We start from the raw sequence: 17,745 nt of genomic DNA on the forward strand, positions 1-17,745 counted from the left end.
AATCCCATTCTGTGACTGATCTGTTGCATAAGCACCAGTGCAGGGCCAGATCCTGCTGCCTGTAAGCTGCCACTGGAATCGGAGCAGAGCTCTGGGCACAGCCCCAAGAGCTGCGCAGCCGCCGGGGAGCCGATGCCTCTGTGTGTCCTCTGCTCCCTGCTCCACTCCCGGCCCCAGCCCGTCCTGAGCAGCAGCAGGAAAAGCACTGCCCTGGCTGCAGAGCCACACACAAACCCCATGGGCTGCGCTTTGCACTAAAATATTTACACGCTTTTGAATTATACAAGAAAAAAAAAGCACTCACAAGTCAAGTTTTTACCCTTTCACAACACAACTTAGCAATCAAATTGATTGCACCTTTCAAGCTGGTGTAAAGCCCCTTCCTGAGCAAAGTCCTTTCTATCCACTTTTGCAAAGTACCTTATTTTGCAGCTGATAGATAAACCTTTGAAAAGAAGTTTGAGGGGAGACTGACAACCTTGAAACCTCAAGAGCAGCATGGCATTGACGGGTGCGGCTCCCTGAGCTGAGTATTACAGATAGATTTTAATTTCAGTTTAACAAAATAGCTGTCTCCAGTGGAAGAAGCATCAAGAGCTAAATGAGGACCCATCTTGAGCTGAATCACGTTGAACAGACCTCGGCACTGTCATTGATTTTCTGGGAAGAAAAAAAATGCCTCTGGCTACTAAACCAAATTAGTAGTCACTGATGACCAATTATTTTGCCCCACTGTGAACGGGAAGGCGTACTAAAATTCCAGTTTGTCAGACCCAAGGCTCTCTTCTCAAACACCTTTCAACAAGCGTGTACCAAAAATCCCTCAGATGGTTCTGACGCCTTCCTGTTTTCGGCAACTTCTCCTTCTCCAAAGTTTTAATGAGCTGCTGCTCTGAGGATGGCCTGCCAGAAAGTGAGCCCTTCCCAGCATGGTAGAGCACTATTTGGCATTGGCACAAATCACAGCTGTCAGGATTTATACACACATACACAAAAAAGTGTCAGCCTAATGTTTGCAAATTATAATTACCATTTCTCTTGCATGTCCCTGGTGCCTTCATTTTAGATAAATCCCAGCTCTGAGGTATCAGCTGCAAAGCACTGAAGGCTCATATTGAATAGAATAGATTTAACTAGTTTGTAGCTCATTTAAGGCCTACACTGTTTTATTTTAATATTGTTAATACTTTATTATACTTTTTAACACTGTTTTCACAGTAAAATAGCCTATTAGGAGGCTGCAGGTTCTTTTCTAGGAGATGTCTGGCAGACTAGAATTCCACATCGTATAACCAAGTTAGCAGGTGCTTGTCATTTCAGTTGAAAATAGGTCTGTACCCTGACTCTTGAAAGTAAATTAGAGAGATTATATTAAAGAGACAGGAGCTGTTTCAGGGATAATAGTTTTGAAAATGTGCACAGATAAATTTTAAAATATTTAGAAAATGTCAGCATTAGAAGTGGCTCCAACTATTTGACTATAAAAGGAAGCAGATGAGTATTTTTTTTTCCTACAACTATAAATAATTTGTTACATCCTATCAGAACTTCTTTGCCTTTCCCTTGTGTGGCAGGGTGCTTGAGCCAAAACAAGGAGATCTGAGTTACTCTGAATGAGATGGGTTTTAATGTGCAATAAGCATTTCCAGCGGATGCTTCCCCTGCTCTCCCCGCAGCATCCGCAGACAGCAACGGCAAAACCCTCCCTGTTCAGGAGCGACATCTGGGCAGGGTGACAAAAGGAAAGGGAACACACAAGCCATTGATCCCTGTCCTTAAGTAACACTAAGGCAAAAGGACGTTTTCCCAAAGGCCAGCTGCAACTTAGAGCTGTCACACTGCCAAGCAGCACCGATATCGGGGCCAAATTCCCCGTCCACTCTGCTGAGATCAGGCTTTGACCTACAAAGGAAAAGCTGCCTCGCTGAGATCTCTCCAGTAACCTTAAAGAGGTGTTACCTGATATCCCCTGCTCTTCCCCACTTTTTCAGTGTTTCTCTCAAAGGAGGAAAAGCCAGATGAAGCCTCACATCCTCCAGCGCCACCAGGGCTTACATGGATAACCGAGCACATGAGCCATTCCCACTGATTTGAGAGAGGCAGTTCATGCGTGCATCATTCCAGGCATGATTCTATACTTTGCTGGATCAGGACTTAAATGTGATTAATCACACGGCAGGGAAGGATCTCTGAAGAGCATCAACCCAAATGTGTCCTTTCAAGCATTTACTTACAAGCCAGCTGTGGACTAATCAGTCACCAACTGGCTGGTCCACTGGAGATGGTAAAAGTCACCTCCATAGAGATGTGAAAACACATTCAAATTCCAAAAAAAAAAAAAAAAGAAATCAATAATCAAAGGCTACACACAAAGGCTCAGTGCTTTCCTGCATCCATCCCTGCTATTCCTGCACACCAGGAAAGCTCGTGCCTTGGAGAGCAAAGGGACAGGAGCAAACAAGCAATGCTCACCACCACCAAGCAATTTACAGCCCACTACAAGACTGGAGACCCACACAGACAATAACACACTTGACCACAGGTTTGCCACGTCTTTTAACCTTTTAAATATATTGCCCAGCTCTGATCAGCATGAACTGCCAAACTGGAAGGGAAGGAGGGGAAAGAAGAAGGGACAGAGGGTAAATGTCAGCGTTGCCTTTGGCACCGGGTGTCTCCAGATAACAGTCTGGAGCAGCAGAGCTGATTTGTAAGCAAAGGCTTGAAAAGCCCTGCAGCATGTGATCTATGAAACAGGAGGCCTGCAGAAGGATGTCTCCTCTGATATGAATGTCCCCTTGGGATGTATATTGCTGGATTGCACATCCAGTATCATTAGAAAACACGACCATAGATTAGGCTGTTTTGAAGCATGTGGTGTGCAATAATTAAGTAATAAAAGTCACCACGGGGGTGAAGGAACAAGAAACAGAAGAGTTACTATTTGCATACACAGTGCTGGCACCCTCCGTGATCATCAAGGATTCTCCAGGCTGCTAAAAGCTGGCAGCTGTCAATTCTGGACCCAGTCCTGCCATAAACCACAAAACACCAGCTCGCTCTGTGGCACTGGGCTCTTTGCAGAAACAGGTGGAACTGGTGGCCCAGAAGCAGCCCAGCAGCTACCCCAAGTCCCCAGTGTCCTGCAGTTGGTCTGGACAGGCAGGGAAAGCACTGGCTCTGCTGTGGGAGCTGCAGCTGAAGGCTCTGCAGGCTACAGGTGGGAGCAGAGCTAGAGGTGAGAGCTCCACAGTCATCAGCTGCTGGCAAGATGGGAAAAATCCCTCCTCAGAAAGGTGGGCAAGGACAAGGACCAATAAAACTTGAGCTTGAAGTCTTTCATCACCTTCAGTTGTTTGCTTCTGGGAGGAAGGAATAGCAGCAGAACCACAGGAATTACTGATTCGCTGTCCCTGCCAGTGCCAGGTCTGCCTCCCATGGTGGCTGATGAAGTATCCTCACTTGCAAGGAGCAAGGCTCAAAGATTTCAGGCTGCAGCTTTGCCACAAGCTGGTCAGGTTAACACCAGCTCAGAGCAGCTGAATGGGACGCTGGCCAACAAGCAACTGCCTTTTTACTCTTTTTCTAGAACCAGAGTCATGTGCCGCTCCTCTCTACTTCTGTCTCCTCCTTGCTCCCTGGCATCCTCTTACAAGGGGCAAATACACCTGGTCTGTGCAGCTGAGGCACCAGACCAGGGCTCAGCATTTCAGCTCCCCTTTCTGCTGCAGACACCTGACCATCTGCATTGGGTCCATTTTTAGCCCTATTGATACTGCTTAGGATAGCACGTACTCCTCTCACCCTATCCATCACTGCATATTTGCAGCCTTTGGTGCGCCACATCAGAGAGATTTTAATAGCAAAAGCAGTCTTATTTTAGCAAAACACACTTGGCACCCAGTAGTTCTTCCCCTGGATGGAATCCAGCCAGAGCTGCTCCATTGGGTACCAGCTGGGAAGTGCTCTCCTGAGGCTCTAGCACAGCCCAAAGTTCAGCTGCAGCCTGTGGTGCCCCGTGGTCCTTCCAGCACACCAGGGCCCAGACAGAGCTGCTGAAACCTGCCCTGCAGGTTGTGCAAAGAGAGAAATTGTTGCACAGGTTACCACAGGTGTGTGGGGGCTGTGGTGTGTTAACTGCAAATAAATGTGAGTTTGAGGGTTCTTGAGGAGGCGAAAGCCTTTCCCAGTGCCAGGCTTTATTCATATGCTCACCAGTCACTTTCCAGTAGCAGAGAGATGAACCAGCACGAGGAGGTAAATATTATAAGGATTATATTGGTGTCCTTTCAATGTTTTCCAGGCCTTCCACTCCCTTTTTTGACCTCATGCAACACAGATACAAGGAATTGTGGATGGAGAGCCAGAGGGCCCAGACAGTAGTCCAGCACGTGGTAAAGAAAAAGGTGGGAATACTCCAGCAATGCTTTCCCCTGCTGTGCACAGCACTTGTGGGCACGACCCCCCACTGTCCTACCCCTCGATGGATGGATGTGTGGGTTTCTCCCAACCCTAGGAAGGGCTCTCAGCTGGGAAAACATCCCCCCTGACTACTAAAAGGCTGATGAAGCCTAACAAAGATGAGCAACCCCCTGCCAGGAGCCCCACAGGCTGTCCTTTGAACATCAGCTCTGCTCAGGTTACCTGTGACAGTGGCCACAACAAGGGAAGAGCCAACAAATGCTGAAAGGACAGCCCCAGCCCTGAGTCTGGTGTGGTTGATGCCAGCACCCACAGCAGTTGTTGGAGGGTAAGGCTGTGCTGTTAAACAGACCAACATTGTAATACCATTTAAAAGCAGCCAATGACTGTTTTATTAGTTAATGGCTCAAAGAAGAGTCAGGCTAATATGGTAATGACCAATTTCAATGGGCTTACTGCCATCACAAACTGTGCTTTATAGTTGAAGTGCAGGAATACAGTGTGCTTAATTAGCAGCTATTTTATGAATACACGAGCCTGGGATGTTGGAAAGTGCATCCCTACTTTATCTATTAAAGACTGATGTTTTTAATCACTAAGTTGCCTCCATCAGGCTCCCAAAGCCTGCAGCCACCAGTTACTGAGTTGAGCAACACAAACCTGTATCCTAGACCACAGAGCAGACAGGTTCCCAGGGCTTCATCAAGTGGCCAAAACATTCACCAGGTACCTGCACTGGCTTGTGCTGGAACCATCAAGCACCGTGAGCTGCAGTTAATCAGGAGAGCAACACACACCAGCCAGCCAGGAAACCCCACTATGGTCATCCCAGTTAGGCATGAGCCACTGCTGTAGCTCAGGGCACAGGGCTTCCAGTGGGCAGCAGTCACCTCGCTGGGATGCTCTATAAAGTGGACACTGCGAGCTGACAGCAGCTCGTGTTTCTCTCATCATCGTATTCCAACTATCAGTATTGGCTGCATGGACATGGAAAACTCCCCAGATCAGGCACTTGTGATCATCAGCCCAAAGCGACTTTTGGCATCATCCATCCCAGTGTCACTGCATTGTGTGACACAGAGCTGATGTGCATGGCTCTGCAGCTGTTTGAGCCCACTCTTGTTTCTCTTTGGTTGCAGATCAGCAACGTGCGTGGAAATCGCACCACGTTCCTGCGCACGCACCCGCTGCCCGTGAAGGAGGAGTCCTTCTGGCACCTACAACGCTTCGAGAAGGTATGGACCCCCCCACACCCCATCCCACATCTGAAGTCAGCTCTTCTAGGCCTCTACAAGCACTTGAGTGAGCTCAGGGACACTCTAACCTTGCCCACATGCCTCAGTAACATCCTTAGCACACAATGAATGAGGCTCTTAACTCAAAGCTCCCCATGACCCAGACCTTAAAATGGTCCCAAATGTGTTCAACCATCAGCCCCTTTTGAACATCAGGGTGGGCTACTTTTTGCCAGCCATAAGCCCTGGAAGAGAGGCAGCAGTTGCCCAGATAATAATATATTTAACTTACATGCACTTTCATGAGCTTTATGAGATGAGAAGCATCGTTTTATATCTTGTTGTTAGTACAGGGGTGGCCTTTGCTCTACAAGTGCCCTGCACAAGCAGGACAGTCACACCTGCATTTTGGTACCCTGCCATTTCATCAGCTCTCACCATAACTGATTCAAACCACACCAGATGTTTCAAGAAGTTTTTCCACCCCAGGATTAGAGGTTTCCAGAAAGCCTGTACTCCTGATAGCTCTCTGAACTACCTAATTGACAGTATTCACCTGAGACAAACCACAGGGTCTGGCCAGATTATAGATGTGCATGACACTTCCTTTAATTGATCCAAATAAGAGCCAAGGTGACGATTTGTTGTTCTAGTGATGGGATCTAAACATCTCCCTGAATTCATCTGTGCAACCTGCTGTGCTCTGGGATACTTGTTAGAATTCCATTAACTTTGTTTATGGTATAAATTATAGGGAAACTTCAAGTGAAGAGCTAGGGGGGATTTTAGGAAAGAAGAGAAAGAGCTGGGCCAGTGGAATGGAGACACCAGAAAGTGAAAGCACTGAAACCCTGCAGGGAGTTTACATAGCCAAAATTGTATTTGGCATTGATAGATACCGCTGCAGAGATCTCTCAGCTCTCCACCCCAGCCCTTCTTCTGATGGGGTTATTTTTTTTGCCACACTGTTGATTTCTAACCACAGTTTAAAACAGCGAAGAAGCCTTGTGACTTCCTGAAGGTAATTTGCTTGCACAAGTTGGAGAGTTTTGCCCAAGAAATGCATTTTGCACCACCTTGATGTATTCCTCCAACATCTTGTCTAAGAGTGCCCGATTAGCATATGTCAGTAATCATTTATCCCCACTGCCTGTCAGCTCAGAGCTGCTGCTGCGGCGATGGCAGCAAGAGAACATGACCGATCGCTGTTAAACAGATTGTGAGAGTCACACGAGATACTGGGGCAAGCTCCTCTTTAGAGCTCCTCTCACCCCAGACCCTTCCATCACTGTTCATTTTTCAGCCTGGGTTTTGCTTTGTGCTTTCCCTTTTGTTTCATCCATGGCTGTGGTTGGGTTCCCACCCCAGCTCTCAAACCTCCAAATCTTTCCTTCTTCTTTTTCTCCTTCTCCTTTTTCTTCTTCTCCCTTTCCCTTCCTTTCCAAAAGGAGCATCCAGGGAGGAGGGACAGCTCATTTTGCACAGACTCTGCAGATTTTCCATACTCCTCCTTTCTCCTTGCATTACCCTGGACAGTTTGCCTTTCCCCAGCTGCAGATCTAACAGGCACAGCCCACATTAGAACTTGGATCAAGGAATTTGTTACTCACTTGCCTTCAGTGCATGATTTCCTCCATGGAAAAATAACTCCTCTTGAACATCCATAATTGTTTACCCAGTTAAAATCAGTAACAGCCTGGAGAAAGTTAAGGGTTCCCAAAGACATTTGGTGGTCTCCAAACTGTTCTTTAATTACCCCTGTAAAGCTGGGTTCTACAGAGGTGATGGAATGGTTTTGAAAGCCAGACTGGCCTAACCCTTCAGCTAAACCCAGGGACTCCAGGAGTCAATGGCAGTCCCTCCTTTACAGAGGTGACAATAGAGCAAAACCCTCTCATCCATGTAACACCCTCATCCTACTGTGCAAGAAGAATATGAAAAGCAACCACAAAAATATCACTCCACAGAAAGCTTCTTAGCAGACTCCACCATCTGCATATTATTTCCTACCAGCCTGTGGTGACATTGTCCTGCTCTGACCAGTACAGAAGGTGCTCATGACTTGGGAAATACTCCAGACCCTGGACAAGAATATTCAGAGACTCCATTGCCCTGACCACCGCCTCACTTTAAACTTCATTTCTGTGTGATCCAAGGCTGGTGTGAGGTGTAGGAGTAGGATATCTCAAGCCACTCATCCTTCTGGCCACTGAGGGGAGCAACACAGAACACCCAGCCACTGAAATAGTTATAATCCAAAACAGGGGCAGCAGGAAGGTGAGATTATTCTTGTAGGCCCATAAAAATCAACATGAAGGATTTTTTTTATTCCCACCGTGACCCCATACAGAGAGGTGCAGAAACTGGGCATGGATATCTCTGCTGACTCTTAAACTGGGCCTTCCATTCAGTCCCTGCAAGACTCTTTCCTGGCACCATGCTAGAGCTTGCCCAAGAAGTGGAAGAGAAGAAAACAAAGGAGCTTTTCCCTACCCACTAATTCCATCTGCTTGCTCCCTGCATTGCCAGAGATGCATGGCCTTACATAGTCATTCAGTCAGTAAAGTATGGACAAACTGACTATATTTTCATTTGGATTTAGGTTTCAGCCCCCTGCTTTGGAATAATGGCCCACACTGTTAAGCTAACTGGGTGATTTACAGGCTCTCCCACACCAGGTGCTCCTGCTCCATCTCGCTCTGCAGGACTGATCTGGCCTGTGGTCTCCTGGGCCCCCCAGCTCACCAAGACGAACAGGTCACAGGGAGCCAGTCATGTCCTGATGAGCAGTTCATTAGGGAAAGTTGCTGCATTTAAGTGTTTCTTTTTTTTTTTTTTTTTTTAACTAAACTAAGCAGATGTTAACTCCTTGTTCACCTCAGCAAGATGCTTCTACTGCCCTCCTCTTCCTCAGCCACCCCCCAAAGCAAACAGCCTCTGCCTTGCTTTGCCTGCAGTGACAATTCCAGGGCTCAGGTTTTGCCAGTATGGCTGGGACTGTGCACCAAAACTTAATTTATTTGTAGATGTGGGACTACATTCCCTGGGGACTGTACTGTCAGGCACCCAGTAGGCACATAAATCATAGAATCATACAATGGTTTGGGTTGGAAATGGACCTTGAAGATCATCTCATTCCAACCCCCCTGCCATGAGCAAGGGACACCTTCCACTGGACCAGGTTGCTCAGAGCTCCATCCAGCCTGGCCTGGAACACTTCCAGGGATGGGGCAGCCACAGCTTCTCTGGACAACCTGTTTCAATGCCTCACCACCGTCACAGGGAAGAATTTTTTCTAATATCTAATCTAAACCTACTCTCTTTCAATTTGAATCCTTGTTCAAACATTGTCCCTTGTCCTGTCACTCTGGGATTTCACAAATAGTCTCTCCCCATCTTTCCTGTAAGTCCCCTTCAGGTCATCCCAAAGCCTTCTCTTTTCCAGACTGAACAATCCCAATTCTCTCAGCCTTAAATATTCCAGTCCCTCATGTTCAGTGGATGTGTCCTGTCCCCGTGTCACTCCTCACCTGCTGGCTCAGGCAGAACAGCACCCTTGGTGTCAACCAACCTCTGGAAAGGACATTGCTGCCCAAATGCAGCATCCCCACCTGTGCCAGGCTGGGGTGAGGCTCCAGCTACCTCCATCTGAATGTTTGTTAGTCATTATCCAAACCAATACATCAATGTTGGCCACCTCCAATAAATTTCCAGGGCTCTATCAAGTCAAGAAGGATTCAGGTAGCAGCAAAGCAGCAACACAGGACAGAATTCACCAATGTGTCAAAACAGCTCCGTGCACTTCCTGTCACTGACACACACCAGGCTTCTTCCTTTGCTCATTAGAGAATCCCAGCTCACAGAGACACAAAGGTGGCTTGTTTACTTGACCAAGCAAGGGGAAGGAAAGAAAATGCAGCAACTTTGGACAAGACTTTTGTCACCGTGCGCTGCCTCTCGGAGCAGATGAAACGCACGGCGCGCGATATGAATAAGCGATAAGCAATTGACGAGCAAGTGTTCGGGTACCTTGGCAAAAGACTTAATTTGCAACCTGGCACAAAATCAAAGGCTCTGTCAACGGCTGAGCGGCTCTCCCGCATATGCCTTGCATTACCTGGGAAAGCTCTGTCAGGTAAATTTCCACTGAAAGTAATTAGAGGAATCCCCACTGTATAAACTTTGCAGCAAAATTCTGGGCTCTGGAATTTGATTCTCACCAGGGATCCGATATCTGCTCACAGCCTGATCCTTCATCAGAATTAACAACTGAGGTTTAACACGTACACACAAAAATGTTCCGCATTTTTTTTTAATGCCTTACCTCTATTTTTGTCTATAGAGCTGAACTGACAAGCACAGCTCATGTAATCTCGCAGCTGTTGTCTTGTCAGAAAAGCCACAGATTCTGCTTAAATAACCTGGGCTTGATACACACAGCACACGGTAGGCTGGCTGTTCAGGTGCAGCATTGGTCCTCCTGGGTCTGAGGGCAGAAAAACTTCTGGGACTTGGAGTGTTATAAAACTCCTCTCCTGGAACCTAAATAGTGCTTAAAGAATAAAGGAGTGAGTTCAAGAGTTTCCTGTCACTACAGTACCAGATCAATCCTCCCTTCAGCTGGGATTTTGGCTGACCAAAAAGAATTAAAATCAGTGTCAGCTGATGGTTGCTCGATGGCCCAAGTGACGCGAGTTGGTGGCTCCCAGCCCTGCAGTGACAATCCAAAGCAGCATCACTGGCCTACAGCAGGCACAATGCAAACAGAGACCACAACACCCTGTGGGGTTCCAAACAGGCAGCACAGACCCAGCTGCCCTGAGCTGCCCTGCACTCTCCTCTGGGACCACAGCAGAGATGTCACCTCCCACACCACAGCCATTCCAGGGCTAACTGCAGGCTCTGGGTCCCTGTCACCATCACTACATTTCCTTGCAGATTCTGGAGGTTTTCCTGTTTTATCTCACAGCCAAATCCTCCAACAATACAATTATTCAAATCACAGCAAAGCATTTTCATGGTCCAGGCTTTCCCAATATCCCTTGTGCCCTGGACACTCAACTTCTCAGCCTTCATTCTGCCCTCTGCCATGGAATATTTAAGTGCCATCTAGTCCAGCCCCCCTGCAGTGAGCAGGGTCATCTTCAGGTTTCTCAGAGCCCCATCCAACCTGACCTTGAATGTTTCCAAAGATGGAGCAGCCACCACCTCTCTGGGCAACCTGTGCCAGTATTTCAACATCCTCATTGTAAAAAAGCTTCTTATATCTTATTTCAATTGACCCTCTCTCTTAGTAAAAACCATTACCTGCCATGTTCAGCACTTCCTCGTGTCTCTCTCAGAGACAGAGGGGCCATCACTCCTCTGCCATTTCCACTGCTCTGGACATCTCCTGATTAACACAGGAAAACAATTCCTTGTGCAGCTTTACAGCCTGGATCATCTCCAGGGCAGACTCCACCTACACCTGAGCCCCAGTATCCAAAGGCAGCACAAGGAGCAGTTGGCAGCCAATTCTCATTGCTCTTTTGGAGATACTCACCCATGAGGGAACAGATTTTGGGTGCTCACAGCTTGTGGCAGGGGGAAACCACACACACTGTGTTGGGTTATGGGTGAGCACCTTCCACTGCTTCCAGTGCACAACTCCAAAGAAATGCTTTTTAAATGGATTTGAGGTTTCATTTGTGGCCCTGGTCTGACTTCTGCAGAGATGCTATTTATCAAGACAACTTTAAGTAAACCTCTTGCCTGGAATGAAAAGGGTCACGATTCAGATGTCAAGCACATGAGGTCAGTGTGAAAGCTGCCAGCTCTGGTCTGACCCTGAAACATCTGCCAAGGAGGTGGGGGGCACACATCAGGTTACAGCTCCAGTGGGTTAATTCTTCTTCCCTCATGCTGTTGCCCAGAACAAACAACCAGTGAACTCCAGCAAATATCTGTGGCCATTATTTTAAGAAAGGAAAAAACCCCATCAACCCATATCTCCATGGGAGATTAAATACAGCAGCCCAAAATTGCTGAGCACTGTTTGAAACCTTCCTGGGCTTGAAGCAAATAAAGATCATTTAGCCCAGGCTCCCTTGTCCTGCATTTCTCCCTCTGTTCTTAGAAAGGTGGGGAGAGAAAAAAATCAACCCCATTCGTTAAGCCAGTTAAGCACGCTCCTGGCAGGAAAAGCCACATTATTTGTAACCCTAATAATCCAACACTCACCTCTGAGCACAGCTCATCTTGGACAGAATAACGTCTGTTTTAAAAGTACCTGCCTCTCTCTAACTTGTCATGGCATTTGTTGACAACCCTATTGAAAGCCGCTCTCGATGCAGCTGTGAAGGATCTTTCAGCACCTCTTTCTCTTTCCTAGACAGTTTTTGAAAGGGAGGGGAGAAAAAGAAAAAAGCCATCAATACAGGGGGAAAAAGGCATCAGCAGCCAACATCGGCTGATGAAGCGCCTCACCTGGGCCCCCAGCACACCGCCTCCAATTAAATCAAAATGGTTTGTTTTTAATGGTCTTTTACACTGACAAGTGGGCTATCATTCCAGGCCTAGAGAGCTGTCAGGGAGCCGAGGCAAATCCTCCGTTGATAATGCCCAATGCTTCCAATTAGGAGCCGAGGCCGCTCCTGGCGCACTAACGATTCCCCAGCCTCCCCCAAGGCCCCTTCGGCGTTGGCTGTTTCGTCTTCCCTCTTCCTCCGCCGCAAATTACTGACACAAAACGGAGGCGCCCCGGTGCCTCCTCACCACGCCGGGCCCCGGCCCTGTTGGATTTAATGAGGCGATGGAAGTTTTTGCGGATCTTTCGCTAAATTCTTTTCTTGTTTGACAGCTGCTTGAGTGTTGACCTTATAAAAGATTTAGTGTTTCTCATTATTTTCTGTCAAGCTTTACAAGCGATAGCTTCGCGGAAAATCATTTGCATCTCGATGTGCGCGCGCGCGCGGGGTGGGTTTTGGTGGGGTTTTTATTTTTTGTGTCTGTACAGGGATGCTCGGTGCGCTGGGCGTCAGTGTGTGCACCCTGCCCCTCTCTGTATTGTTTATTTTACTCTCTCCTCCCCCCTTCCTGAAAAAAAAAAATCCACTGTTTTGTGTTGTTTTGGAGGGGAGGGAAAAAAGGAAAAAAAAAAACCACACACCCCCAGGATTTGTTAGACTCCTGTAAATGAGAGGGGTTTGGGGAGAAAAAAAAAAAAGAAAAAAAAAGAAAAGAATAGAGATTGGTTTCCTGTAAAGAGAGCTCAGGAAAGTGTTTTGTCACCCTGTAAAAGGATTCCATCAAACAGATGATGGAGAAACAAGGCTGAGTCCCGGTGCAGCTTTGTTGTTAAAGTGAAAAATCTTGCGAGGCTGGGAAGCTGCCTGGGGGCAGGTGGGCAGAACCAGGCAGGTGCTGGGAGAGGAACAGGAACAGCCACATCTCCATGGATCCTTCCAGGCCAGGAGGAGAGCATGGTGCTGTTCCTTACTTGTTTCAGGCCTTTTCATGGGTTCTTCCTCAACACCTCCTAAAAGTCATCCATTAAACATCCACAGACCATAAACCCCAGCTCTATTAACTAAAACTCCCCCCATAAGCTGAGCTTATTTTGCACCCAAGGGTGCTCACAGTGCCCAGCAGCTACAGCACCCAGAAAACCCTGCTCAGTCTCTGGGGTTTGCTGCCATCAGGGGAGCTCTGCCTTCCCTGCACCAGCTTGGCCTTTCTGCATCTCACATGCAATTTATCAGCCCTCAATTAGCACACATGCTTTAATGTATCCTGCAATTTAACACATTATTATAACTGTAAAACCCCAAAGAAAACATCTCCCCCCACAATACATATTTAAGTTTTAGGAGTGCTAATTTTTTTTTTTTGCTCCTCTAATTCTGTGAAGCAAACACTGACACCACAATGTCCCAGCTGCAACAGTCCTGCAGGTTTTCATTTGTCAATAACAAATGCAATGACCAGCAGCAAAACATTGCTCCTCAGCAGCAGCTGGAGCCCATGGCAGCTCCATCTTCCTGCAAGGAAAACCCTTCAGCTTTTTCCTACAAACCCTGTTCCTGTCCTGCTGCAGCCAGTGCTCCAAACAAAATCCTGGCATAAAACCCTGTAACTGCAGCAGAGTAATGGCAAAGATCATCAGCTGTCTCTAGAGGAGGTACCTCTGGGTTCATCATTTAAAATATGAATTAGAAGAGTCAGAGATGAGGATTCATCACTGGCATTGACTTCTCAACACCAGTCTCTGTCATAATAAGGCCTTTGACCCAAGGACACCCTTATCTGGACTCTAATTACTGGGAGGGTTTCTCATTTTTTAAAACAGCACTTGCCCCTGTCCTACACCTGGTGCTTCCCACTCACTCATGCTGAGGGCAGGAGCTGGCATCCCTCACAACTTCCTCAAGGCTCTGCTCATTTTAATTACTGCCAGTTGTGGCTCAGTGTGACATTTCTCACCCAGGAGCTTTGTACCAAGACTGGAGTGAATAAACTGCTCTTTCCTCTCCCATGGCTTCAACCCCACTCCAGGCAGAAATGTCCCTGTGCCCAGTTCCCAGCACTGGTGGATAAGGGAGCATGACAGAGGCACATTCAAGAGAAGTAGCTCAGCTGTCCTTACCTGCAAGCACTGGATTTTTCTAACAATCCCAGCTCCAAGGGAAAAACTGCTGCATCTTTAATGGGAGGTTGGAGTTGGAACAACCAGGGATTGTCCTTGCCAGCTCTCTGGGGTTACCCACCTACTTCAGCAGCCCCTGGTTCTGCCTCCCCCACCTCTCCCTCCCAGAGAGGAGTTATGCCACTGCTGCTATTTGTGAGAAAGCAAAAACATCCAGAAACAGCTGTCTGAAGTTAGGCACTCAAATGCATATTTAAGTACCTGAACGCCTTCCTCCAGAGAGGGGGAATAGCTAAATACACTTTGTTTGTCTTGATTAATGAGATCACTAGCAAGCTTTTCAGGGCAAAGACTGCTCTGTATTTTTACATATGCAAAACCTGACATCCAGCCAGCCTGAGCAGGGGGTGGGGGGGAAGCAGGAGGCAGCTCAGCACAGCCACACGAGGCAGATGCACAGCACAGGGAATTGTGCTGGGGCAGGCAGAGCCTGTAGCCCCCCATGGAAAACACTCGAGTTTCAGTCACTGCAGGTTTGCTTCACACAGCTGTGAGCGAGCCCCTCTGCTCACCCCAAAGGGCCCTGGGAGCTTTCTCCCCCAGATTACTTCCCTTTTGTTTATGGTCACGGGCATTTTTTCCACCCTGTCCCCACTCAAAGGTGATTCCTGGGGAGCTGCTGCTTCTGTGTTTTTAGGGTAGGTCGTGTAAGAGCCCCTGATCTCACCAGGGGCTTCCCTGGGAGCTCTGAGCCCATCCTGGCCCCTCAGTGAGGCACATGAGTCCTGTGTTGTAGAAAACAAGGCATATTTATTTCAATGCCCACCTTAGGGCATGCAGCCTTTGAAACGTCAGACCAAAAAAACCCAACAAAATAAAATTACAGGGTTTTGTTGCTAGAGCAGGATAAGAATCTGCTGAGGTCAATCAGAAAGCTACTCTTCATCTTAAGCAGGTTAAGTGTTTAACTTCAGCTGGAGCAACATCTCCCAGTCAGGCAAAAGCCCTTTTGCAATCTGCAGTCTCCTCCCTGTCTGTGCTTCAACCTATTTTCTGTGGCTGGCTCCTGGCTGTAACCAATCCTCTCTCTGCTCCTTTCCTCATAGGCTGAGCCTCATCTCAGGACTTTTCCAGACCCCGACTCTCGTAAAAAGGCTCTCAGTGCCTCCCACTGAGAAGTGCCTGCAAGTGGTCCCCTTCCCCAGAGGGCCCCCACAGCAAGGACCATGCTGGGCACAGCCCTTGGACCCTGGGATTCCACAGGCAATAAACTTTCTCTCTGGTTTTACAGTTATGCTAATGCAGATATAGCCAAATAAATCATAAATGTAAGAGGAATGATTGTGTCTTAGCCTGTTCATTACTTCGTGTCAGGTGCACAACACAACCTGAACACCGCAGTTCTCATCACGCTGAGGAGCACAGCAGTGCTCACACCATCACAGCTCCACAGGGAAGGCAGGACAGGCACCTTCACTGCTGGTTCTCAACAAATAGATTGGATGCAGCCATGTCCTGGCTGATATCAAATCTGTAACATCTCATCAGTCCTTCCCATTTCTTTGCCAAAAAAAATCTTCCCATCAGTGCCTGATTCAGCAAAGCCATTGCCTTGCCTGTGTGATGGAATCCAAACACCTGCTTTAAGTGCTCTGCCAAACTGAGGCCTCACCACAGGCAGTGCCTTCACTTGAAGGTGGCTCCAGCCAGCTCCACACTCACCCTGCAATAGCTGCTGGTGCTTGGAGTGCCTCAGGGCTGAGCTTCTTCAAGCACTTGCTGAACAAACTCAAACTCTACCAACACCAACTCAACATCACAGCACCCAAACCCACAGGCGACAGCAAAGGTTCAGTCAGGAGCCAACACACTTGGAATCCACCTCCTTCCAACAGAGCATTTCACCTCAAATACCACTTGGTAAAAGGTGTCATTATTTTAACTGTGCATCTCCATTATTGCTAAAGGAATAATTAATGACTCTTATGTAGTCTGCTTCTCACATCTGCCATTACAGCTCAGATTGTACCAACTTTTTAAGCCAAATTAACTCCCAGTTTTCATATTCACCATTCCCTTGGCACTTGGAGAGCTCAGGTGTGTTCACCCCAGAGCTCTGGGAGGTGAGATCTGCTGTGCTGGGCAGCCCAACTGCACCCTGAGCTCAGGTGGATGTGCCCAGCATGATTTTACCCCCACACCTCAGCACTGGGATTAGCCCAGCCCTCCTACATAAAGCCACCATCAGCCAAAGGACAGGAAGAACTCATGCTGAGCTCAGGGCTCATTGCCCCTCAGATTTCCACCCAAACCTTGAAACCCAAACCTCAAAGAGAAGAGATCTTTGCAACATTACACTACATTGCTCAAAGTGAAACAATAAAGTAAACTGCAAGAGCAGCTTTTCTTACCCCTCAGGACACTGAAGGCTCCCCAGCAGCTGCTCCCACATTTCCCACATCCCCTCCTTAGGGCAGCTTGTACCTCAAACTGCCCTTTTATAAGGAAGAAGCTGTAACAAACTCCACCCTGCCCACACCTGAGCTGAGGGAGGAACAAAATCACCTGGTCCACACCGGGGAAAACCCTGGTATGTAGTTGCCTCTTTTTAGTACAGGCCTCTAAATAAAACCCATCTAAAATAATGAGGAGGATAACAGCACGGTTTGCCAAGCTGGCAGAGGTGGATTATAACCAAAGACCTTTCCCACCTCCCAGGGAGGGAAGAAGCTGGGCCTTAAATGACTTGTCTTGCTAAAAATGACACTGTTTACAAGCGTGTGAGAAATACAGGCACGAGGTTTGTCCTTCTGCCTGCTGGGCAGCTCCAGCTCTCAGCCCAGCCACAGCATCAGTGTCCTCTTGCAGCAGCCACTGAGGTCCCTGGGGTGTGCTCAGGGAAGGAAGCACCTCCAGAGAGTCCTGCCCGGCTGGGAAGGGCTGGCACAGAACGGTGTGCACCAAGCCCCTGTAGAGCTGCCGGCTGGGACAGACCCAGGAAACCAACAAAGAGACCAGAAACCCAAAAAACATCAGCCAAATAAACGAAGTGCGTTCAGGAGACACCTCTCAGTGGGGCTCGGAGCCGACAGATCTGCCCCGCTGCCCCCGAAATCCTGGGGAAGGCTCTGCCGCAAATGTCCCCGGTGTGGCCGCTCGGAGGGGCTGCTCGGGGGCAGCGCGGGGCACCCCCTGCCCCGGCCCCGGCCCGCACCCAGCGCTCCCCGCCCGACCCTGACCCCTCCGAGCCGCGGGCCAGCGTGTCCCGCTGCCCGTGCGCCGGCGGAGCCCCGCTTGGGGTCCCGGCCCCGCCGCCGCGGACGCCGCTTGTCCTGCAGTGACACCCACCGGTAACGGGGCTGCACCGCTGCTGCGGCTTCCCCGCGCCGGGCCCGCCTCCGCCCCGCCTCGGCTGTCCCCCTCCCTTCTGCTGCTGCCCCCACCCCGAGCCCTCCTCTCTCTCCT

At 48.5% G+C, this 17,745-nt stretch overlaps 1 protein-coding gene across 1 annotated transcript in view; it reads left to right on the forward strand.

Moving 5' to 3' along the window:
- CFAP77 (cilia and flagella associated protein 77) overlaps nucleotides 1-15,618 on the forward strand; it is a 57,214-nt gene extending 41,596 nt beyond the window's left edge. The window contains exons 4-6 of the mRNA XM_042052505.1: nucleotides 4,304-4,406; nucleotides 5,562-5,657; nucleotides 15,387-15,618. Of these exons, the coding sequence (XP_041908439.1) occupies nucleotides 4,304-4,406; nucleotides 5,562-5,657; nucleotides 15,387-15,455 (268 nt within the window). The 3' untranslated portion in view covers nucleotides 15,456-15,618. The remainder of the gene's footprint in view (nucleotides 1-4,303; nucleotides 4,407-5,561; nucleotides 5,658-15,386) is intronic.
- The last annotated feature ends 2,127 nt before the right edge of the window (nucleotides 15,619-17,745 follow it).

Source organism: Corvus kubaryi, unplaced genomic scaffold (genome assembly GCF_017639235.1).
Source record: "Corvus kubaryi isolate FWS band 111438036 unplaced genomic scaffold, C.kubaryi_AGA036_p1.0 78, whole genome shotgun sequence".
NCBI classification, from domain to species: domain Eukaryota; kingdom Metazoa; phylum Chordata; class Aves; order Passeriformes; family Corvidae; genus Corvus; species Corvus kubaryi.